Genomic DNA, 24127 nt, shown 5'->3' on the forward strand with positions numbered 1-24127 from the left:
CTAATAACTAAAGAACAGAGTAAAACCAGGTGAATTTCTTTTTTTGTTAACATGCTAATGACTGCAAATGACAGGTGTCCAGTTTGGATCAGCCGACATAAGAACACAGAGAAAATGTATTGGTTTCCATATCCCAGGAATAAGTTGCTTTCAGGCACGGCTGGATCCAGATGGTGTTGTCAGGAATCTCTTTTGTGGCTCTGCTTTCTTGTGTTGGTTTTATTCTCAGGCAGGCTTCCCATACCTGTGGTGCCAAATATCTCTAGCTTAGAAGTCTTGGCTAAAAAAGTTGAGGTCTCTTCCTTGACTTTTTCTTTAACTTAGTGATGGAACTAAATCCTGATGGTCCTTATAACAATGATCACGGGAGCATCCCCCAGAGCTAGGGTGGAGAACCATCCGGCAAGTCACACCAAGGAAGACTCGGGGGAGGAGGGTGCCCCTGCAACATCAGAGCAAGGGGGAGAGGACACTGGGCCAGCAGGTGCCACACTGCCTGCCATGGTGTCCCCAGCATGGAGTGGCTTCCTGAGGAGGGTGAGGGTCATTCCCATGTGAACTCCGGAGAGCTTCCTGGAGGCGGTGGCCTTTGATCTGCATCGAAGGTAGAATTCAGTTGTCCGTGGGAATCCATCTCGAGTGTCCTGCTTCCAGGCTGGGGACAGAGCAGGGAGGAATTGTGTTTCCTGGGAAGCCACCCCCACCAGGCCCTGTGACACCGGTCTTCCTGTCACCTCTCACCGTTGGGAGTCTCAGAGAGCGTTTCTCCCTCACCCACAGCAGCCACCTGACGCTGGGCAGCCGGCCTCACCCCATTCCAATCAGTATCTGCGAAGCTGCTGGAATGTTCTTTCCAAACCCCGATGACCTCACCCCCCCACACCCCCAAAGTCCCTGTCCTCCCCCAACAAAACTCAAGTCCCCAGTGTGGCCGGGGAGGCCCGTCAGTCCTGCCCCCCCAGCCCGAGCCCTGGCTCCGGGCCCCTTCCCCAGGGACCGTCACCTGGGCAGCCCCTGCCCCGCCTAACAACAACAGGGACACTGGCCGGCCAGGCAGTGTCCAGGCGGTGGCTCTTGCCTCCCAGCAGCCTGTCGGGTGGAAGATGAGGATCATGGTCACTTCCCAGCCCAGGGAACTGACTGCCCAGAAAGTGATCAGCTCAAAGGGCCAGACGCCATCACCTGGTGCTGAACCAACCACCGCCCTCTCCTGCCCCTGGGGTCTCAGGGGACAGGGCCCCAAGGCTGCCTGTCACCATCTGAAGTTGGCCGTCGGATGCAGTTGGTTCACTAGCCACGGCTGGCCACTGGGCAGGGCAGCGAGCACGTGGAGTCCCCGGTCTGTGCCAGGTCCCCTGGATGGCTGGCACTTTGTCTGCGACTCCCAATTTCACCCTCTCGGGGGATTCTATGAATGAGACAGGATGGGGCCGGGGGTGCGGCTCAGGGGTAGTGCACTTGCCTAGCATGAATGAGGTCCTGGGTCCAATCCCCAGTACTGCAAAAGAATAATAATAATAATAACAACAACAACAATAACAACAACAACAACAACAACAATAATAATAATAATAATAGAATTTGGCATGATTACTATCCCTGTTTTGCACAAGGAACACCCGAGGAGCTGAGAAGTAGCCTGTCCAGTAGGGTGTGAATGCCCACAGCGGCGAGAAACTTCTGTTTTGCTCATCATCGAGCAATTAGTGGCTGGTATACAGCAGGCTCTCCATAGGGCCAATTTCGTGGCTGGTATACAGCAGGCGCTCAATAAGTGCTTTTTTTTTTGGTGGGACGGTTGGAGGGATGGAGGGCAGGAAGGGCGGCAGGAAGGGTGGTGTCCCACGGCCCCCGTGTCTCCGCAGGGGCCACCATGCACGTGAAGAAGTACCTGCTCAAGGGGCTGCACCGGCTGCAGAAGGGCCCGGGCTACAGCTACAAGGAGCTGCTGGTGTGGTACTGCAACAACACCAACACGCACGGGCCCAAGCGCATCATCTGCGAGGGCCCCAAGAAGCAGGCCCTGTGGCTGCTGCTCACGCTGCTCTTCGCCGGCCTGGTGTGCTGGCAGTGGGGCGTCTTCATCAGGACCTACCTGGGCTGGGAGGTCAGCGTGGCGCTCTCCCTGGGCTTCAAGACCATGGACTTCCCGGCCGTCACCCTCTGCAACGCCAGCCCCTTCCAGTAGGTGGGCCCTGGAGCATGCCCCTCGGTCCTCTTCCCCTTCCCTCTCTCCCGGGCTTCCCACCTCCCGGTGTCTGTCTGCAAAGTGCATCTGGGCTTCCCGGGCAGCCGCGAGGAGCCTGCACTGATCTGGGCGCTGGGAAGGCCGCAGAGACCAGATCAAGCCCCCACCTCCTCCCCCCACCAGAGCAGACGGGCTCCAACGGGTTTCAATATGGGATTGGTTATGATTGTGACGGAGACACTTTAAACTCCCCAGGGAGAGCTTGGGGTATGCTAGGCGTGCTGCCGAGTGTCCTTGGGGGAATTGGTCTCATTGTGACCCACACCACTTCCCCAGAGGCGGGCGCTATGTATGTACGAGCTCCAATCTGCAGGTGAGGAGATGGAGGTTCAGAGAGGTGCATGAACTTGCCCAGAGATGCACAGTGGGCCACTGTGAGACGGGAACCCAGGGCTGATCTGATTCCACTTTTTAACCGCTCTGACATATTGCCCCTTCCCTATTTGACAACAAGGCTGCTGAAGGGGACCTGCAGGGAGAATCAAACTCATCAGGGTTGAGGACAGGCAGCTGGTCAGAGAAAAGTGAAGAGGAAGTGAGATAGCGCCCCAAGTGGCTGCCACGGTGCATATGCAAGGGCCCTGGGGCAGGCAGGGGGTTGGGGCAGGTGTTCAAGGAACAGAAAGGAGGGCCAACGTGGCCGAGCCATGGAGGACATTCTCATCCTAAAGAAAGTCCCAGAAAAGGATTCCCACCTCTTGATTACATTTCCAGTTGTCAGAGGTCCCATCCTAACAGGGCTTTGCCCGCTACGGTGGGTCCTTGGAGCTGCTCAGGAGAACCCTTAAGAATCATGGCAGCCACAGACGCTCCGTCCGGGCACTGCTGCGTGGACTTCGTGAGCCCCCCAGTAACTCTCGGAGCTACACATGTTGACACCCTCATTCTGTCGATAAGAGAACAGGTGTTTGGAGAGGTTACTACTGGTCAAGGGACAAGTCAGGATTTGAACCCAGAGCCTGCACAGTGACCACCAATCTCCACAGCAGCTGTGGACACGTCGGCCACAGTGATGCCACCACCTTCCCCCTCCTGAGCGTCCTGGACGCAGCCCAGTGGTTGACTGATCTGGAGACACGGTGTCGGTGGGGCCTGAGGCCCATGCGCCCTCTCTCAGGACCGTGGACCTTGTCCAGGGCTTGATGACCCTGCTGCAGGAAGCCCTCCAGCCAGAGCTGGTGCCCAGAGCCCTGGGGACCCTGATGACGAGGTCCTATGTGAATGGATGCGGGTGACCAGGGTGCAGGGCCCTCCCCTCTCCATGGGGCCTGGTGAGGACGCCCCTGGCTATTTCTGGCACCGCGTCCACCACGGGAGGCCCCAGGAGCAGAGGGAAGTCCTAGAGCCAGCCCCGAGGCCCTCCACCCTCTGCACCTTGGTCACCACTGCTAGAGGAACAGGACCCTCCGAGTCACAGCCCTGTCCCCCTCCTACCTCTCTGTCCCCTCCGAGCAGAACCCCCTGGCCCACAGGAGCCCACCGACCCCGGGTTCCCATCTCGGCTCTGCTCCCTGGCCGTGGGGTGAGAAATCCATCACGGCACGTCCCAGAGCCTCGGTTCCCTTGTCCCTGCGCAGGGACAATGATAGAATGTGGCAAAACAGAAAGCGCCTGGCATCTGGCACGTGGCCAGCGATCAGTGACCCCAAACTGAGTTTCACAGGGAAAGAGAAGCGGTCCCCTTGGGACCAGTACCTGGCACATAGTAGGTGTTCATTAAAGACTCAGTGAATGAAGGAAGGAATGAGTGGGCTGTGAGAAGGCACGTGGGTGGGTGGGTGGGTGGAGAGAAGGACGCTCGGGCAGGGCATCCTTCTTGACCTGGTGGCACCGCGCCGGGGGCAGGAGGATCCCAGGTTCCGGTCCCCCTGCTCAGCGCCCTTGCCCACCCGACGGGGCCTCTCCCCGTCCAGGTATTCCAAAGTCAAGCACCTGCTGAAGGACCTGGACGAGCTGATGGAGGCCGTGCTGGAGAGGATGGTGGCCCCCGAGCCGGGCCGGGCCAACACCAGCAGCACCCTGAACTTGACCATCTGGAACCACACACCCCTGGTCCTTATCGATGAGCGGGACCCCCGCCACCCCGTGGTCCTCGACCTCCTGGGGAGTAGCCCGGCCCCGGGAAGGACGTGTAGCGCCCAGGAGTGCAAAGTGGCCATGAGACTAGTAAGTGGTCCCCGGCGCACTGAGGGCACGGGTTCCTCTTCTCCTTGATGACGTGGCTTTTGCTGGGGAAAGCCACCTGGATGGGGACCAGGCTGGGGGCCACAGCCTCCCTCGCCCACCCCCACGTCTCCACACAAGCCAGCAAAGGGCCTGGGGCCAGGAGCTCTGTCGGCTCTGCCCAGAGCCCTGCTGCCCGGAGGGGCAGTTCCCGGGCTGCCAGAGCCTGGGTTCTCGTCTGAAAAGCCAGCCCACCCCCGGGGGCTGCACGGCTCTCAGGGGCAGCAGTGTGTGTGCGTGTGTGTGCGTGTGTGTGCGTGCACGTGTGTTGGGGGGTGAGGAAAGACTGTGCTGCCATTTTGCCCCCCGTGACCTCTCTGGGCCTCAGCTTCTCCAGGATGAGGACGATGATACTCACGCCTCGCCAGGCGCGTGCCTGCAATCCCCGCAGCTGGGGAGGCTGAGGCAGGAGGATCACAGTTCAAGGCCTCGGCAACTTAGCAAGACCTTGTCGCAGATAAACCTGAGTTTAAGAGGCTGGGGATGTGGCTAAATGACCCTGGGCTCAACCCCTGGTACTAAATGACAATAACAGTGACAAATCACGTAACACCCCTCCACAGACTTGGGGCTCACGCAGAATGGAACCCTCCAGGAGGGTCCAATAGAGTCTGGACAGGGCAAGGGTTGAGGAAGCCACGGTTTCCTAGGCAGAGGCAGGAGCCTCGAGGTGGCCTGAGGACACTGCCCGGGACTGGCCAGGTCTGCAGGGCTGTGACTGGGAGGCCAAGACCCCCCCAACCCAGAAGGAAGGTCCCCCGCGAGGGCCCACAGAGGCCCAACCGCTGGCCGAGTTCCAGGGGACGGCCACCCTGCACCTCTGCGGTGACCTGGGCTGGACGGGCCCAGCGAGGTCCGTGGCTCTGTCTGACAAACCCCAGGACAGACTCCCCAGTCTGAGCCTCCCCGAGGCCCATGCAGCCTCCAGAGAACCGTGTGAGTGTGCGCCCAGGGGCACTGGCTCAGGGGCTCGTGGGTGTGAGGTCACAAGAGTGTGAATGGGGTCGGCTTGTGTGGATCCAGGTGTCTGAGGTTGGTGGCGGACGAGAGCACACACCGTTGTGACCTGGCACTGTGTGGCCCTGGGTGGGGGACCAGGTGGCCCTGTGTGGGCATGTGACCACGCATGGAGGTCCCCGTGACCCGCCGCAGGGGGTGTGATCAGGGAGCACACAGGGTCACCCTCGCCCTGCTGGGTGCCTTGGGGGCAGTGGCTGGGGACCCGCAGAGGCGGAGCCCGGTCAGCAGCCCCCACACCCACGGGACCCCCTCGGCCCCCACAGTGCAGCCTCAACGGGACCGCGTGCGCCTTCTGGAACTTCACCAGCGCCACCCAGGCCGTGACCGAGTGGTACGTGCTGCAGGCCACCAACATCTTCTCGCAGGTGCCGCGCCAGGACCTGGTGGCCATGGGCTACTCGGCCCAGCGGATGATCCTGGCCTGCCTGTTCGGGACAGAGCCCTGCAGCCACCGGTGAGCCGCCCCAGCCATCGGGCTGTCCCCTGCTCTGGGGGTGCTTTGGTTAGGGCTGCAGGGGGTTAGGTGGTGCCTGGGCCAAGGTGCCAGGCTCAGCCTCACCGTCACAGGCTGAGCCTCACCCGTGGCAGGGGCTGGAGGCAGGGAGGCCGGCCTCCGGGGAACTTGCAGGGGGCCCCCCACAGGTGGAAGAAATCAGGGGCCGCAGGCCGCCTTGCAGGCTACCGCTTGGCTAGCAGGCTGCAGGCGGGATTCCAACAAGTCACGACTATTGCTAAACCTGTGTGTGACAAGGACTTCAGATTATTGGCATCTATGGGCCCCTCTTATGCGCTACTGTAAGTGCTTCACAGTATAAAACTGCTTTAACCCTATGTCTAGAAGCCCCCGAGAAACGCCCTGTTATTTTCCCCATCCTCTGCTTTATAGAGGATGAAAAGCTGAGGCCCAGAGAGATTAAGTAACCTCTCTGAGGTCACACAGCTGGTCAGTGGCAGAGCGGGCAGCCCAGGGCCAGGCCCACCCCACGTCACTCTGCTACTTGTTGGAAAGGAAGACCCATTCTCTTCCCTCCCGGTCAGCCCTCTGCGTGAAAGGCACCCCCCAGCCAGCCTGGCCCAGAAATTTCCCCCAACCTGTCTGTGGGCTGTCTCTCCCTCCCAGAGCTGACCAGACCCGGGCCTTCCCCACCGGGCCCTAGAAGGTGGCTCGGGAGCACATCCTTCGGCCTTTCCCTATGCTGGGCTCCAACAGCGTGACCCTCCGCCCCCACTCTGACCCCAACCTCTCTCTCTGGGGCATAGTACTCAGGGGTACTCAAGCCACAGCTAGACCCTGACCAGCCCTCCAGGTGGGGAAACCTGTTCTGGGCGGTGTTTGCTTCTCTGTGCATGGCCCAGGATGAGCACCCTCCCTCCGCTCTGGGGTAACACAAGCTTCCACAGGAGAGGGACCACGTTCCCCTCCCTGGGCACTCCAGAAGGGGTCCCTAAGTCCAGCCTACACTATGGGGACGAGGACAGGTGGACAGGGACAGAGAGAATCGAGCTCCACCTCTCCTGGAGAGAGGCATAGATAGGATCTGGAATTTTCCTCTAAGAAAAATTTATTTTTGCCAGGCCCCACGGTGGATGCCTGTGGTCCCAGCTACTCGGGAGGCTGAGGCAGGAGGATCACAAGTTCAAGGCCAGCCTTGGCAACTCAGGGAGGCCCAGTCTCAAAATTTAAAAAAAATAAAAGGACTAGGGGCGTAGCTCAGTGGTAAAGCACCCCTGGGTTCAATCTCCTGCATAAAAAGAGAGATTTTTTTTTCTTCTCTATTTATTCATTCAAACATTTAATTATACCAAAATGAACACCTTTATATTTAGGCTCTGGTTCAACACCTCAGTATTTATGTTGGCCACTGACAGCTCCTCCAGTTACCTCCTGCATCCTTTGATATATCCCAATCTTAAAAAAAAAAAAATTATTTTTGGCACTTCCTTACCTTCTGACATCACAAGGCGCCTGAGCCATTTCTCCAAGGATCCCCATGTCCTTTTATTTGAGAATCGTATTTAGAAAATAGGATCTGGGCATTGATACACCTTTAAAAATTTTTTTTATTGCTTCAGGGATCAGCTGACTTCCAACCACACAGTACCCCAGTTGTTATACTGCTTCCGGCTGAGATGGCCCATTTCCTAGTTTTTGGATTTTTTTTGGGGGGCGGGGTCTGGCTGTGTTTCCCAGGTTAACGTGGAGCTCCTGGGCTCTGGCAATCCTCCTGCCTCAGCCTCCCTAGGAGCTGGGACTTCAGGCAACCCCTGCACACCGTCTCTCCCTGCCTCTTCTGGAGACCTGCTGGTGTCCCTGTGCCCGCTTGGTTCCTGTCCCAGGAGAGGGTTTTGGAGGGAAACCTGGCTCTGGAACTGGAGGGGACCGGTGCTGGGAGCAGCCTCTCAGGGCCAAGAGCATGATCAACAAGCAAACAGTTGGCACCGAGGAGAAAACCCACTACGAGGCCGAGGCCAGGAAAGGAGGGACCTGGCCGCACCCCGATTCCTCCAGGCTGCATCTGCCCACACAGCTCCTTGGGAACACTGTGTCCGGTGGCCGGGGTGGGGTCAGCCGCCTGGCGTTGGCTGGTTTGTCCTGCCGGCCCCTCCCCTGTGGCCACAGCCCGGATCCCACCCGGTGTCCAGGGGCTGCCCACAGCTTTTCCTTCCCCCCAGGCTTTGCCTAAGCGGTGCCCCTGCCTGACGGCCCTGTCCCCTCCCTGTCCCTAGGCCTTGCCACCTCCACTGGCTGCGTCTGTCAGTCCCCTGTCCCCACGGGGAATTGGGTGTTCCTCCTCCGGGCTTATCTCCGAGATGCCCTTATCACACATCACAGTTTATTCAACAAATATTTACTAAGGGTCTGTGTCCTGTGTCAGGCCCGGCACAGCAGCGATGTCAGCTGTAACAGCCACGACTACTTTAGTGTCACACACATTGTTAGGCGTCTAACACCTCAGTCCCGCAGGGTGGCTGGTGCCACTATCCTGGGGACATAGTAATAGACAGGGAAAGGGAGACACAGAGCATTGAAGTCCCCGAGCTCACCGGCTGCTAAGGGACAGAGTTCCAGGTCAGACAGCTTCAGGACCCGGCTCTTGACCTTGAGCTGCCCAAACTCAGATACAAGGTCACATGGCCAAACTGGGCTCACAGCCCAAGCGGGAGGGAGGCAGATGACAAGTGAGCAAGATGATGTCACATTGGGGTGCCTTCGATTGGGGAAATCTAGAGGCGGGCATGAGGGAGGCTGGGGAGGTGGGTTATGATTTGTCAGAGCCGAGGTTCTAGGAACGGATCGTCAACCTTTGTCACTTGATATCAGGGAGGGGCCATGGGAGTTCTCAGAGCAGGTGCAAAGGGGCTGGGATTGGAAACATCTGGTGGAGGAGGGTAGAAACCCAAGGCTGGAGTTTGCATCTTATTCTGAGAGCAGTGAGGGAAGGCTGAGCAGGGGCGTGGCTTGTCTGATTGACAGTTGTCCACAATGGGCCCTGACTGCTGGCAGGCAGCAAGGGGGGCGGTGGGGACACCACACAGAGGCTTTGGCAGGGGTCTGGGTGGGAGGCGCTTCTCAGGCCAGCCCTATCCAGTTCTCCTCACTGCCTTAGCCCGGGACCCACCTCAGTCAATGTTTGTTGAGTGAAAAAATGTGGTTTCTTCCTCATTCCCCTTTCACCAAGGAGGAAGGCAAAGCTCAGAGGCAGAGAAAGCAGCTCAGCCCTGTCAGACACGACAGAGCCAGCCCAGGACAGTTCCCAGATCTGATTTCTCGGCTTCCTGGGCTGGACCCACCTCATTCTGCTGACCCAGAGGCTGAGATGAAAGATACAGGAAATGGCTTCCTTATCGGGAAAAATCAGTGAAAACAGCCCTTGACTTTATGAGGTTATTTTGAGGATGAAGTGAGATTGTGTGTGTGCAGAAACATTCAGCATGGGCCTGGCCCGTGGGAAGTTGCTCAATAAGTGTTGCGGAATATAAGGCTTAATAGACAGTTCTGCACAGCGGTTAAATTTTAACATGATTTCCTGTGCTTATCCCTCAAACCCCCCCTTTTTTTGTTTTGAGACAGGATCTCAGTAAATTGCTGAGGCTGGCCTCAACTTGCCATCCTCATGCCTCAGCCTCCCTAGTTGCTGGGATCACAGATGTGCCAAGCTGCACCCCAGCTTATATTTGTTTTGACTAAATATAAAAGAACAATATAAAAACGTTGATAAGTATTTTTAAAGCATTTATGGTGGGCTTCTCTGTATCAGGAGATTCTCCTCTAGGGCCAACCTGAATCACCGCAGATAATGTCCTCTCAAGATCTTTGGTTATATCTGCAAAGACCCTTTCTCCAAACAAGGTCTCATCCAGAGGCTCCGGGGGTTAGGATGTGGACAGGTCTTTTTGGAGGTGTCTATGAGACCAGATGCAAACGCCTAAGAAAGTTCTTTTTCATGGCTAAACCAGAGAGCCTGTGCCCCGACTCCTGAGACTCGCTTCCTCCCTCTTTTCCAAGGGATCCTGGGAGTCACCTCTCTGGTTTCTGCAGGGGGATGGACAGAATGGCCTGTTGCTCATCTCTCCCTTTCTGAGCCTCTCAGCAACGCAGGGAGGGCGGGCCGTGGTGGTGGGATCCCTCTGCAGGCTGGGGAGGCAGGCCGGTGCCTCCCCCAGCCCATGGCTCTTCTCTCAGGAACTTCACGGCCATCTTCTACCCCTACTACGGCAACTGCTACATCTTCAACTGGGGCATGACGGAGAAGGCGCTCCCCTCTGCCAATCCGGGGAGTGAATTTGGTGAGTCCTGGTTCTGGATCCAGAGGCCAGATCCAGGAGGCTCTAAGCCCTCTGCCCCGCAGGACTGGAAGGGGCCCCCTGTGGTTGACCCCAGCTCAGGGTTAGACCTGGGCTAGAGCAGAGAGGCGTGGCCATAATGGAGCGCCTGCTGTTTGCCTGGGGGCTGGGGAGACGGGGCCAGGCGCCTTCTCAGCCCCTCCCCTCCCCACGCTCGCGCCCCTGGGGGAGGGGCTGGTGTCCCGTTTTGCAGCCTCCCAAGATGAGGCTGGGGACGAGGTGCAGCTTCAAGGTCAAGCTCCAGGCCAGGTAGAATCCCAGCCCCACCCCTCACTCCCCGGGTGATCCTGAGCTCAGGATCTCTTCTTTGGGAGAAGAGGCTCTTGGTAGCACCCCACAGAGAGGTCACCTTGTGAGTCACTCTGTCACCCTGCGGTGAACTGGTTGGCCAGGCCTGGGAAGCAGAAAATGCTGCACGTGCGCAGGGGACTGACTCTGAGAAGCCTTTGGACAGGTTCCCCCAGACCACCCATTAGTCCAGGGCATGCACTCGGTCTCTCCTACACACTGCACACGAGACAGGGCGCGGAGGACTAAAGGATGCAAGGAAGGACAGAATGGCTGACCCTAGGCGCCTTTTCCCTGGGGCCAGCGCGGTGGCCTGTCCCCCAGGGCAAGGCTGGCAGGCTGTGGCTCTCAGGCTTGTGAGCTGGACACAGGTGGGGGCCAACCCTCCTCCCACCCCTCAGACTGTGACCTCCCCTCCCCCCCCCACCAAGAAGCAGGTCATCATTCAGTGACCATCAGGGCTATTAGCCAAGAGGGGGTCAGTGACCCCCGTTCCTTAAAGCACTGTCCTCCAGGGACCCCTGGCTTCATGGGGCAGAGCATCACAACAAGGAGCCAGCAGCCTGGGTGAGGACCCAGCGGCCCCGCCTCCTTCATGAGTGATCTGGGACCGGTCCCTTCACCTCTCTGTGCCTTGTTTGCTCTTCTAAGTGGGAATAATGATAGTGCCCATCTCGTGGGCCTCCCAGGAGCATCCAACAGCATCGGGTCCCTAAAGCACTTCACACAGCTCTAAGCATGGGGCCAGGGCTCAGGCCATGCCGGCCCTTTTTGTCCTAAGCCCTGGGACTCGCTCCAGTGCCCACCTAGCCCAGGACTAAGGGGCACAGAAGGTCGGGTCTGATCCCTCAAGAAGGGCCCAGTGGGGAAGGAAGAGAGAATCACACAAGGGAGGCAGGAGCCGGGAAGGAGAGTTTCAGAGCTAGGGAAGCCCCTGAGACCCGGTGTGGACAGTCACTTCTGCAGGAAGAGACACCGGGCTTTGATCTGAAGCCAGAGCAGGAGGTTCAGGTGAAGGGTGAGGCCGGCAGCCTCCAGACCAGGAAGGAGCTGGGAGCTCAGAGGCCCTGAATCGGGAGAATGAGGACCTGAGTGAGAGGGCACAGGGTGGGGTGGCTGGGTGGCTGCGTGGGTGGTGCTGTGTCTCCAAGATCTACCTGTCCTGCAGAAAAGATTTTGGGGACGTAGGCCAGGAACAGCCCTAGGAGGGGACAGGGGCGATCTGGGGTCTGGAGTTTGCCGGCTCCTCCGCAGACCCTGGGGCACCCCTTGCTGCAGGGGGCTTGGACAAGGGGCTGGTGGGCTTCCCCTCACCCCCACCTTCCCCACAGGTCTGAAGCTGGTGCTGGACATAGGCCAGGAGGACTATGTCCCCTTCCTCGCATCCACGGCCGGGGCCCGGCTGCTGCTTCACGAGCAGAGGACGTACCCCTTTATCCGAGAGGAGGGCATCTATGCCATGACGGGGACAGAGACCTCCATCGGCGTGCTGGTGGTACAGCTGGGGCGCAAGCGCAGCCCGAGGGCGGCTGACGGTGGAAGCCCACCTGCTCAGGGCCAACCTGGCCGAGAGGAGGGGATCCGGGGCCCCAGCCCTGGCCCTGCCTCCCAGGCCCCTGACCCTGGGGGAACCCTGCAGCGAGCCCCGCTCGGCGGAGGCTGAACCCTCTGGCGCCCCCTCTGGCGCTTGCGAATACTACAGCTCCCCTTCTCCATTGAGCATCCCCCCGAGTTTGATGGGGGGACGTACAGAGGGGGCCTTCCAGGGGTGATCAGGGGTCCTCTTGAGCAACCTCTCTTGCCCCAGGACAAGCTGCAGCGCATGGGCGAGCCCTACAGCCCGTGCACTGTGAACGGCTCCGACGTCGCCGTCCAAAACCTCTACAGCGACTACAATACAACCTACTCCATCCAGGTGGGCAGCTTGCGCAGAACCCTGGACCCTGGGGCCCCTGTCCACGTCTCCCGGCCGCAGGCCTCAGGTCTCTGAGAGCGGCCCAGCAAGGCTGGCTGGGCTGGATTTTTGTAGGTAGCCACAGGCACAGTTCCTGGGTTCTCACCAGGGCCCAGGGCGGGCTATCTGCAAGTCCCCAGTTGGGCAGATGTGCCCTTGGGAACCCAAGATTAGAAAGGATCTTGCTCTGGGGTCTCCCAAGAGGGGAAAAAAAATTACGAACATTACTGAGCTCTCAATTGTGTGCTTTGCATGCATCATATCATCATCTGATCCCTTCAAACCTCCCAGGCAAAAGTAGAGTACTAATAGCCTTTAATAATATGTTAATGAGTTGGCTTATCACGTGTTGGGCAGGCGCTGTTGCAAGTATTTTACATGCTTTACCTCATTTAATCCTCACAACCACCCTAGGATGTAGAAACTATTATTCCCATTTCAAGATGGGGGAATGGGGACATTTGGATTTACAGACCCCAATCTGAACACCTCATCGGTTTACCTGGGATGTCCCTCTTTATATCTGCTCTCAGCCTCCCTTGCTGCAGCTGGAGGTTTCCTTCTTGACCTGGTCTCCACTTCCATCCCTGTCTGTGTTGATAGAAAAGAAATGGAGTCCAACAAGGGGCAGCCCCGTGCCTGCCTCCAAGTCTGGGAAACCCACATTTAGTGTTTTCCCTTTGGAAATTGACCACCACCACCTCACCCGCCACTGCCCACTTGCCCAGCTGTCTCACTGCACACTCAAGCTGGCTGGATGGGTCTCCTTTGGCCTGCTGTGGACAGCTCTGGGAATCTTCTGAGTCTCGGAAGGGCTGGACAGACAGGCTGGACAGACAGGCAGGCAGCAAGGGGAAGTGGGAAAATGGAGGAGGAGGCCCCAGCTCCAGAGGCCTCGTTCCTGGGAAACCAGCTCCTCCAAGACTCACCAGAGTCAGGGCGCCCAGCCGGACCCCATGGCCTCCTCTGGGCCAGGCTCCAGGTCCTGGCCATGCCATTGAATCTGCTGTAAGTCCCACCCGCTGCCTGCAGGGACCCCACAAGCCCCTCAGGGAGAGAGGAAGGCCACACAGTGACCTGGGGGAGCAGGAGAGGAGGACACAGAGGAGCAGGGTTGGAGCCAGGAGTCCATGGGAGCTGGGAGTCAGGACAGTGGACATCCGCTGACTAAGGGCCTGATGCCATGCAGAATCTTCTGGAGCCCGGGAAGCAGGGGTGACTGTCACCCTGTTTCCCCGTGAGTGAACTGAGGCTGAGGTTAATCACTTGCCCTAGGACACATAGTTGGTCCCTGAGTGGGCTGAAGCCAGGTCACAATGACCTGAACACCCCGCAGCGTGCTGGGGCCCAGAGAGTGGAGACTCACCACATGCAGCCCCAGGGCAGGGTGCGCCGTGTGCCCTCTCCTCGCTCCCCACCAGGGGACACTCTGCAGAGCAGCTGCCCATTCTCCTGTTCTGGGCGGTCAGAGGTCCTTCTCCGGCTCTCCCTGGCTCTTCCCCCAGGAGGAAGGTGCTCAGGCCTGGCTTCCTCAAGCTGCCCTCTGGGTCCCTGGATGTAGAGAGCTTGGAAGGGCGCTGGTACCTGAGGAGGAGAGGTGGTGCCCTAGGTGTGAGCTTTGTGGTTTGGGACAAGCCACTTCTGCTGTGTCATTTATGGGGTGCCATCTATGGAGAGTCCTGGACTTCTGGGGCCTCGTCTGGGTCTCTCTGTGGGGTTCAGTGATCTGCTATGAGGCCCAAGGAGGAAGGACGGCCACACCCCAATGACAGGGTCCGTCACCACAATGTGGTCATCTCAAGCCTGCATCTTAGGCCAAAGGGCATCTCTCCGGAGCCCCAGCTCCCTTGACCTGGGTGTTAAGTTCTTGGGGTCCTTCTCCTGCCACCAGAGAGGGGACATCACTAGCCAGGCCTGTGTTGCCTCCCCAACCTCCAGGCCTGTCTCCACTCCTGCTTCCAAGACCACATGATCCATAACTGCAGCTGCGGCCACTACCTGTACCCACTGCCCCAGGGGGAGAGCTACTGCAACAACCAGGATTTCCCAGACTGGGGTGAGTGCAGGTTCACGACCGCTGGGGCCAGTGCCCACAGAGCAGAGAGGAGAGCTGGGTGCCCCGAGCAGGGCCCTGGGGTGTGCCAGGGCGGCCCCACCTCTGTCCACAGCCTGCTACCACCCATCCCCGGCCTGTCTGCAGGAACTCAGCCCTGTCTCCCCGACTCCATGAAGTGCCTGCTTGAAACACATAGGAGCGGGAGTCCGTCAGTCCTCCAGGGCATGTGTCTGTGTGCCACACAAATGCCAGCACAGGCATGAGCCTGGGAATGGGCCCGGGAGACAGCACGGTGTGTGTGTGGTTGTGTTTTCCAAAGCACGTGTGCAAGGGCGTATCTGTGTTTGCACCTGAGTGTGCAGGAGCACTTGGGGATGGCAGGACCTGTCTGTGCGTGCTGTGCTCGGGCACAGGTGGCTTCCAGTGTCTGTGTCATGCATCCTGGCTTGGGTGCACACATGTGCACAAGGCCGTGTGCGTGCTCGGCAGGTGTGTCCATGTCTGAGTGGCATCGCTGGGTCTCTCGGTGGCATGCTGGGCCCGAGGAGAAAGTGATAGAATCCTGATGTGATGTCCTCCAAGGGCTGCCCCCTGGAATCACAGGACAAGGAGCCCCTGCTGGGCTCCCACGGAGCTGGAGCCCAGGCCTGAAAGCCCTGGTGGCCTGGAATCCAACAACCTGAGTATTGTCAGCAGTAGGGGTCCTGCCACCTCTTAAAACAAACATAAGTGCAGTGGCCCACACCTGTAATCCTCAGCCTCTCAAGAAGCTGGGGCGGGAGGATCGTGAGTTCAAATCCAGCCTCAGCAAAAGCGAGGTGCCAAGCAGCTCAGTGAGACCCTGTCTCTAAATAAAATACAAAACAGGGCTGAGGAGAAAACCCCATCCACGGGCAGAGATGGAGAGGGCTCCCCAGGGGGTCCCGAGCTGGGTGTAGGACACCCGAGGGAAGCATCCCAGGGTTAGGCTGCGGCAAAATGGCTGGAGGTGGCTGGAGTCGGGGTGGCAATGATTCCCCATGACCAGGGAGCGTGGGTTGAGACACCACATCTCCATCTAACCCCAGGCCTCGGGTGGCCCCGGGCCAGGAGGGCAGAACAGGGTGAAGGGTGGAGCCCTAGACCACCGTCCACCCCTCTGAGCCATTCCTCTCTCCCGCCCAGCCCACTGCTACCTAGACCTGCGGATGAGCGTGGCCCTGAGAGAGACGTGCATCAGCATGTGCAAGGAGTCCTGCAAGTGAGTGTGGCCAGGGGACGTGGGCACTGCCGTGGGCCAGCAGGGAGGGGGGCTGACGTTGGCAGGACAGCAACAGGGCTGGCTTCTGTCTTCCAGTGACACCCAGTACAAGATGACTATCTCCATGGCTGACTGGCCCTCTGAGGCCTCCGAGGTGAGACGGTGGGAGTGGCCACTCTCCTGGTCCCCATATTTGGGCTGACAGGTCCCAATCTTTGGGGGGTGGTATTTTCCTCCTTCCTTCCCTCCCTTCTGCTCTCCCACCAACATTCCCCAGGCACCGGGCCAGGGACACTGCAGAGGATGAGATGGGCCCGAGGGTCCTGCCCTCGTGGAGCTTACTGTCTATCACATACACAGAAGTAAGATCAAGGTCAATGGTGGCTGTGAGGGAGTAAGCAGGAGAGCACACAGAGGGGTCAGGGTTGCCCCTCTACAAAGGCGACATCTGAGCTGAAATCCAGAGGCTGAGCCAGTGGTGGGCAGAGCCAGAGGAGCCCAGGCAGAGGGGACGGCAAGTTCAAGAGGTGGGAATGGACCTGGGACAAGGTCCATTCTGGCCAGGCCTGCCCAGAAGAGGCTGGAGACCCGAGCTCCCCTCCTGCCAACAGCAGCCGCAGCTTCCCCCGCGGCCTCCTCCTACGGCCCCTTCCTGCGGTCCCTGGGGGCTTCAGGAAAGTGCAGGGCTGTGTTCCTCTTCCCCACTGGTAGCATGGACCGCGATGGACCATGGACCACGATGGACCGTGGACCATGATGGACCATGGACCACGATGACCATGGACCGCGATGGGGGGAATGTGAGGTGTGAGCACTTTGTTCTTAGTTGCCTTCTTGGGTTTTAGGACTGGATTCTCCACGTCCTGTCTCAGGAGCGGGACCAGAGCCCCAACATCACTGTGAGCAGGTCAGCCTGAAGCCTGGGGGGCTGGGAAGCAGGGAAGGGGAGGAGCCAGGGCCTGGGGGAGGGGGTCAGATCCAGGAGCAAGGCTAGGGAAGGAAGCCCCGAAGGCAAGAGGGAGGAAGGCAGCCAGGAGGATGGGGTCTTCCAACCCCTGGAGGAGGAGCATGCTCTTCACCAGCCCCTCCCCCATCCCTCACCCCCATCCCTCCCGTCTCTCTCCACCTGCGCAGCACAAATGTGTGTTGAGCACAGGGAAGACACAGTCCATAGCACCAGGATGCTCAAGCCCACAGACAGACAGATGCAAAAAGGGCTCATAGCGATGAGGGTCTGTGGAGCCCCCTCCCCTTCAGGGACAGGAGGGAGGGAGCCTCAGTGTGCCTGAGAGATAAGGGGGGTCCATGTAGGAACTGGGTGAGAAATGGGGACTGTTCAAATAAGAAGCAAAGAACACACATGAATAGGGGGGACCCCCTCTTAGCCACCCTTTCCTGCCCCAGGGGCCCTAATCCCCGCAGAACTCCTCAGCACTCTATGCAGGGTCACCGAATGTGGGCGGGTCACTGAATGTGGCCTGGCCACCCTAGACCTGGGGAAAGGGGAGCTCAGAGCTGATCTTTGGGGCTGTCTCAGGCCAGAGTGTCCTCAGGAACATGGCAGGACAGGGGTCCACAGGGTAGGTGCTGTGGCCCCGCGGTGCAGGGAGGCTGGCAAGGTGACCTGTTTGGTCACACTCCTGGCAGTGTGAGCAAGTCAGAGCAGGGGAGGGCCGGGTGGCCCCGTGGCTTCCCTCCCCGGGGTGTGCAGGGAGCCCCCGGTCCCAGCCCCTCCTGCTGCCTCTGCAGGAACGGCATCGTCAAGCTCAACATCTACTTCCAAGAATTCAACTATCGCACCATCGAGGAGTCAGCAGCCAACAACGTGAGTTTGGGGAGGCTCCTGACACCCCAAAGAGTGGCGATCAGGAAGGTCCCTCCAGCCAGCTGAGCTATTTCCCCGGGCTGAGGTGGTCACCCTGTCCCCTTCCCTTCCCAGTCAACTGCGCACCCCACAGGAACCCCTGAGCTGGGCGAGAGGCAAGAGCTTGTGCCCACTCTCCGCCCAGCCAGGCTCTCAGCCCCCATTCCCCACAGATTGTCTGGCTGCTCTCCAACCTGGGCGGCCAGTTTGGTTTCTGGATGGGGGGCTCCGTGCTGTGCCTCATCGAGTTTGGGGAGATCATCATCGACTTCCTGTGGATCACCATCATCAGGCTGGTGGCCTTCCTCAGGAGCCTGCGGCGGAGGCGGGCCCGGGCTCCCTGTGACAGCCCCCCGCCCACCGTGGCCGAGCTGGTGGAGGCCCACACCAACTTTGGCTTCCAGCCCGACCCCGCCAGCCAGGCCGAGGGCTACCCCAACGGGCAGCCACTGCCCATCCCGGGCACCCCGCCCCCTAACTACGACTCCCTGCGTCTGCAGCCGCTGGACACCATTGAGTCTGACAGTGAGGGTGACGCCATCTAGACCCTGCCCCTGCCCACCCAGGGCGGCTCACGAACTTGAAGCTGAGAAGCTGAGACCGTGGCTCAGTGCCTTGCTGTATGGTGCCCTCTCCAGAGAGCCAGGACCACCAGTGTCCAGGGCCCATGCCCCCTCCGTAGAGAGGCCAGTAGCCACTGCCAGGCCCAGGCTGCAGGGTCCGCAGGGTCACGGTGCAGGATGCCAGAACTGGGTTCTCACCTGGCTCCTGCCCTTCCTGTCCTGGGCCGACCTGCCCTGCCCTCTGGCTCTAGAGACCCCTCTCCTGGTGTCAGGCCAGTGTCAGTCACTGCCCCAGAGATGCCAGGTGGGTCTACCATGTTCCCCAGAATCGGTGGCCTTTCCCTTACTGGCCTTGACTGACCTCTGTGAACAGGCTTTTAGCAAAGGCAGCAGTGGAGGGGGGGACAGGGATAGCACCAGGAGTGGGGGCCTACAGGTGGCACATACGTTGTTCTACAAAATAAAAGTGGAAGACATTGCGTCCAGCTTTGTTCCTTGTCTTAGTGGGCAGTGGAGGTCCTCACGCGTGCCTGGGACAGGAAGGGCATCTATCCTGGCTTCAGAGCCAAGGTCTTAAGCAGGTCAAGAGTGTCTCTCTCTTGTGATTCCTATAGTTCCTTTCCAGCTTTTCCTGAAGCAGAGGCCTAGCGGCTTCTTTTTTGCAGGGGAGAGGGGGTAGCAGGGATTGAACTTGGGGCACTTGACCACTGAGCCCACCCCCAGCCCTACTGTGTATTTTATTTAGAGACAGGGTCTCCCTGAGTGGCTTAGTGCCTTGCAGTTGCTGAAGCTGTCTTTGAACTCGCGATCCTCCTGCCTCAGCCTCCCGAGCAGCTGGGATCACAGTGTGCCACAGCTAATGGCTACAATGCCACCCAACTATTTCTTTGGGTTACAAGGACAGAGACAGCAACTCAAACCAGCTTAACCCATCAAGTCTCAAGTTTTCAGTTCTGTGAATGTTTCAATGAAATTGACACAGGTGCATTAAAATAGGTTAGAAGTCACAGTCTAGAGCTCATATTAACATAAATTGTTATTAATAATTGTATATTGCATACTATGTTTAGATTTTTGTAGTGTCTCACATCAAGGACAGTGGGACGAAATGGGTTAAAGCAAGACACTCTCAAGCAGCTCAAACCGTTGGGTCTCCCTCTGCTCCCCCAAGGCCACCTCTCCTTGCATTTGCAGCCCCCAGGCTGACACTCATTGGCCCCTGACTGGGTCACGTGCCTGTTTCTGAACCAATGAGTGGTCCAGCTGGGTAGGCTGACCGACTGGTTGGCCCCCAGCGGAATCACCTGGTCCCAGGTAATGGGAAATGGCTCCTAGGGTTGCCAGAGAAAATTTAAGCTGCTCAGTTAAATTTGAATTTCAGATAAATATAAAAATGATTTTAGGTATAAGTATATCCATGCAATATTTATCATATACTAATAAACCATTTGTTGTTTTTCTGAAATTTAAATTTAAGTGAGCGTCCTGGATTTTTTATTGCTAAATCTGACAAACCTGATGGTTTCCCAGGAAGAGATCAGGGAGCAATTCCCAAAGAAGGGGGCCTGACGGTCTAGACAGCTGACCACTGCAGCCAGCCCCCTGCTGCCACCCACCAGGTTCAAGTCTTGAAGCAGCTCCAGCTTCAGAGCCTAGCCCACATTCACAGTTAATGGTTCTTGGAGGTGGCACCAATGGAAGGTCACTGGATTAGTGGCTTCGTAAGAAGAGGAAGAGAGACCCGAGTCAGCACACCTGCTGTGTCTCGCCATGGGACGCCCTCTGACATGTCATGATGCAGCAGGAAGGTCCTCAGCAGATGCAGGCCCCTCGATCTTGAACTTCTAACCTCCAGAACCTTCACCTAAATAAACCTTTATTCTTTATAAATGATACAGCCTGTGGTGTTCAGTTATAACCACGGAAATCAGAGAAGTGGCAAAGCCGCCTTCCCAGCTGCCTGTTGCGGTGCCAGTGGCCCTAACAGCATCATTTCCGGATGGGAGCTCCGGCATCTTGGGTGACCTGTGGACAAGCAGGTGCTGATCATCACCTCCTTTTGCAGCCCAAGGTCACAGGTCCATCTGTACTGGCTTAAGCTTTGAAGGGAATTTATTAGCTCTTGTAGGCAAGGCCCAGCATGGCTGCGTGCAGGGTTCCCTGGAGCTGGTGTTTCTGCATCGATGTCCCCTTAAACAGGCTCTCTCCATGTTCTGCTCCTCCAGAACGTCTTTACGTCCCTCAACCCAGCTCCGCCCCCCTGAGCTCAGCAACAGAGGAAAGAGAGCTCCCTCTCCTTCAGCACCCCGTGAGAGCTCTAAGGAAGAAGCTCAGTTGGATCCATCTGGGCCACACGCTCATCCTGAACCCATCACTGTGACAGGGGGCGGGAGGTGCTCCCTGGCCCGGGGACCCCAGGGGGATCTATGGAGGGCAGCCCTGACAGACAGCATAAGAGGATCTGTTGAGAGATATTCTGGAGCTGCCTGTGGGCTGTGAGTGGGGACTAGGCTGATGGTGGGCCTCATCCTGCCATCTTGTTCTCAGTGGGGCTAGGCCTTGGGATGATGGCCCCATCTCTGAAGGCAGGCTCCATCAAGCAGCCTGGCATCCCTCTCCCCTGGGGCCATCCCAGAGCCTTTTAGGAATGAGAACTCAGGCTGGCAATGCCCAATTGTCTGGAAAATGGCATTCGATGACTCTCACTTCTAATACAAAAGGGAAGTGAGGGCATAGACGCTGGAGGACTAAGATGAGCATTGATCATGAACTTACTGGGTTCCATTGCCTCCACTGTATCTCAATGGCTTTGCAAATAATCCTGAGTTGGGCACCATTATGACCCTTGGTTTTCAGATTAGGGAAAGTGGCACAGAGAGTGGAAGTGCCTTTCTTGAGGTCACACAGCCGGGAGGTGGTAAAGCCACGTCCAGCCCAAGCCCGACCATTCCAGACATCTCTTCTGTGGTTCTCATAGAGCAGCACAAAGGTCACCATGGTGAGTTTCCATCTTCCAGGAGCACAAGTCCCATTTCAGGTCTCCAGCTCTCGCTTCTTCAAGGAAGGAGCCAGGCCTGCCTCCTGCCAGGGGCAGTCTGTGATCCACCACGTGAGAAACCCAAATGTCGCTCTCAGTGTGGGTTCCCAGCGGGTGCTGTGTTGGGCAGGCAGGCTGGTTCCAAGGATGCAAGAACAGTCCCAGGGGACCCTGGCCCTGGAAGCCTGCGGAGGCGCAGGGTGCAGCTCTACAGAACAGGCACAAGCACGCTGACCCGCCAGGACCAGGTGTCCAGTCCCCTCAACCGCACACAAGGAAGGCTGCCTGGCATGGGTCAGAAGTGCAGATGCCATCGTCACCAGGCTCACTCCAAGCCCCAGCTCTGGTAGTTGAGTGACCCCAGGAAGACCCCAAACCTCTCCAAACCAGAGATAATACCTCTGCCTTCCACAGCTGTGGTGAGGATTAGCTGAGAGAATCCAGAGGAAGTGAAGCTTAGCCGGGCCCAGGGACCCCGAGAAGTGTTCGCTTCCAATGAACGGCCCCTGAGACAGACAGCTGCTACTCCCCTTTTCCTTGCCAAGGAAAACTGGCTTTGTGCAGGGAGGCAATCAGCCCAGCCCAGCAGCAACTCCTGATCGAGCTAGGCAAGTGTTTCCCATGCTGCAGTGAGTGTGCCCCTCAGGGAGTTTCTGAAGACATCCTCAGGAGGCCACTAGGGCTCCGCCACTGCTGTCTGCGCCACAGGCTGGGCTCGCTGCCTCCCCCCACCCCCTGCAAGACATGGGACAGCCCCACAGGGACGAGCTCTTAGCCCAAGGCATGAGGAGTGCCAGGCTGAGCAACGCTGGCTGAGCTGGTCCTGCTGCTGTTTTCCCAGCATCCCTGGCCGCTGGGGAGACAGGAAGAGCCCAGGAGAAGTCTGGGCGGGGCTGCTGGCAAAGCCCCTGCCCTCACGAGGGGAAAGAGAGCGCTGCTGCTCTGCTGCCCCTCCCGCCTTCCTCTCCTCAGAGCACAGGTGTAAGGGGTCCCTGCAATGAGGCGGCGTCCAGCCCCGGGAAAGGGTGGAGATCACCCTGGCTGGTCCTGCTCCAGGCTGTGCAGGCACAGAATGAGTCAAGGCCTTTGACTTCTCCTTGTTGAGGAAAGTCAATTCCTCCTTGTTCTCGTCACTCAAATCACATTATTTTCTGTTACTTTTAAGCCAAACACAATCTTAACCAGTTACGAAAGCAACTGACAAAAAAACAAGAAAAGAAAAAAGAAAAAGAATGAATGCAGTTCACATCGCCCCACAAACCTCTAAAGGAAAAAGGAAAAAGCCAGAATCCTCCCCAGCCGCCCCACCTCCCCCCTGACCCAACTTCCTCCCTCCCTCTGCCTTGTCCTGCTGACTCTGGGCCCCGTCAGGGCCCAGCCCAGAGCTCCCTGCTGCACAGCTGCACCCTGAAGGTCTGGGGTGGCCCCCGCCTGCCCTGCAGCCTCCCGCCAGCACTTGGCCTTGTTCCCTGCTCACCGCCCCCGTCACAGCCACATGCCCGCTGCTCAGCACGGACCCCGTGGGCAGCACTCAGAGACTCACTGGGGGGAAGAAACAGCCTTCTTTCATTTCGTTTATTAATTCCATTTTTAAAATGAGATCATTTAAAAAAAATCATCTGAAAAGTCCTTTTTAATAAATAAAATACCTCTTACGTACAACCTTTTTCATTATACAAAAGAACCAAGTCTTTTTAAAGCAACCTGTGCCTAATTGCTGGTGGATTTTGAGAGGAGTCCACACCAGCCCCGAGCCTCTCCTCCGATGGGCCGTGGGGTCAGTAGCTCACACCCCGCATGGCGGCCACCGTGGTGCTGAGGCGGCGCGGCAGGCCCTTGCTGACCTGCCTGTAATCCTCAGGCTTGGCCTTCAAGAGCGTCCCGATGTTCTGGAGGGTGCGGGATGGCTGCAGGCCCAGGGCATCCATCACGTTGATCAGGTAGTCTGCGGGGCGGGAGGAGGCAGATTTAGCAGTGTGAGGGACGGAGCCCCGAGGCCTCCCCTGAGCAAGGAGGGAGAAGCCCCCCAGGTCCCCAGAGCTGGGTACCTGCTCTGCCCCAGGGAGGCAGGCCTCCAGGCAGAGCCTTGCCAGCAGAGTCACACTGGACTCAGAGCTTGGCCAGAGTCAGACGTTAAAAATTTAATGACAGCCTTACCACCTCCCCCATGCCACCCACACCCTTCCAGTGCCAGTCTGAAGGACAGAAGGGCCTCAGCCAGAGCTCTGGGCACTCCTGGGTTCCTGTCCCTGTCCCAGTGCATCCCAGTGCAGAACCCAAAGGGCAGGACACATGGGCCCAAGGCAGCAGTGACCACCCCAGTGAAGACAAGGGCAGTGCCAGGGGCGGTGGCCTGCTATGCTGCAGGTTCCTGTTACCGGATCACTCCGGGCCAAATCCATGAGAATGTCCAGGAGAGGACTCCAAGGTTCCATCATTGTGAAAAGGAGCCCCAGTGATTCTAACAACCAGCATCTCCAAGGCAGCACAGGTCTGGGGCCAGCAGGGACAGAGGCCATGAAAGCACCAGTGTGTCAGAGGTGATCAACCACTGGGTGCTGCCTGTCCTTCCTGGGCGGGCCCAACCCCAACCTCAGGGAAGCTTCAGCAGGTGGGCAAGGGCAGCTCCACCTTCTTCCTGCTTTGAGGGATGGGGAAGGTGCACTGTCTAGAATGTCCCCGTCACCTCTGATCACTGCCTGTCCCTTCTCTCTGGCTAGACAGGAGCTGCAGGCCAGGCCTGGATGTTCCATTGTGTCTTCTGTTTAAGGCCCTGCTCAGGGCAGGAA

The 24127-nt window shown here is 58.3% G+C and overlaps 2 protein-coding genes across 4 annotated transcripts in view; one reads left to right on the forward strand and one right to left on the reverse strand.

The window, feature by feature from the left end:
* Positions 1 to 1865: 1865 nt before the first annotated feature.
* On the forward strand, positions 1866 to 18283 carry SCNN1B (sodium channel epithelial 1 subunit beta; the record flags this gene model as incomplete). Of its 2 annotated transcripts, XM_081300292.1 has the most annotated exons (12): positions 1866 to 2184; positions 4162 to 4414; positions 5755 to 5945; positions 10176 to 10279; positions 11956 to 12119; positions 12432 to 12539; positions 14517 to 14634; positions 15799 to 15874; positions 15971 to 16028; positions 16720 to 16781; positions 17624 to 17699; positions 17912 to 18283. In XM_081300292.1, the coding sequence occupies 12 exons, from the start codon at positions 1874 to 1876 to the stop codon at positions 18281 to 18283; spliced, it is 1893 nt and encodes a 630-aa protein (XP_081156418.1). The 2 variants fall into 2 exon arrangements, with proteins under 2 accessions (XP_081156418.1, XP_081156419.1); XM_081300293.1 differs by lacking the exon at positions 12432 to 12539 and having other exon boundaries at positions 1874 to 2184.
* Positions 18284 to 22683: 4400 nt separating this feature from the next.
* COG7 (component of oligomeric golgi complex 7) overlaps positions 22684 to 24127 on the reverse strand; it is a 62063-nt gene continuing 60619 nt past the window's right edge. The window contains exon 17 of one of the 2 annotated variants that reach the window (XM_081300143.1): positions 22684 to 23283. In XM_081300143.1, coding sequence (XP_081156269.1) covers positions 23117 to 23283 — 167 coding nt within the window. In that variant the 3' untranslated portion in view covers positions 22684 to 23116. The remainder of the gene's footprint in view (positions 23284 to 24127) is intronic. The other variant, XR_014022774.1, reaches the window with a different exon arrangement.

Source organism: Spermophilus citellus, assembly GCF_964194105.1.
Source record: "Spermophilus citellus genome assembly, chromosome: 6".
NCBI lineage: Eukaryota > Metazoa > Chordata > Mammalia > Rodentia > Sciuridae > Spermophilus > Spermophilus citellus.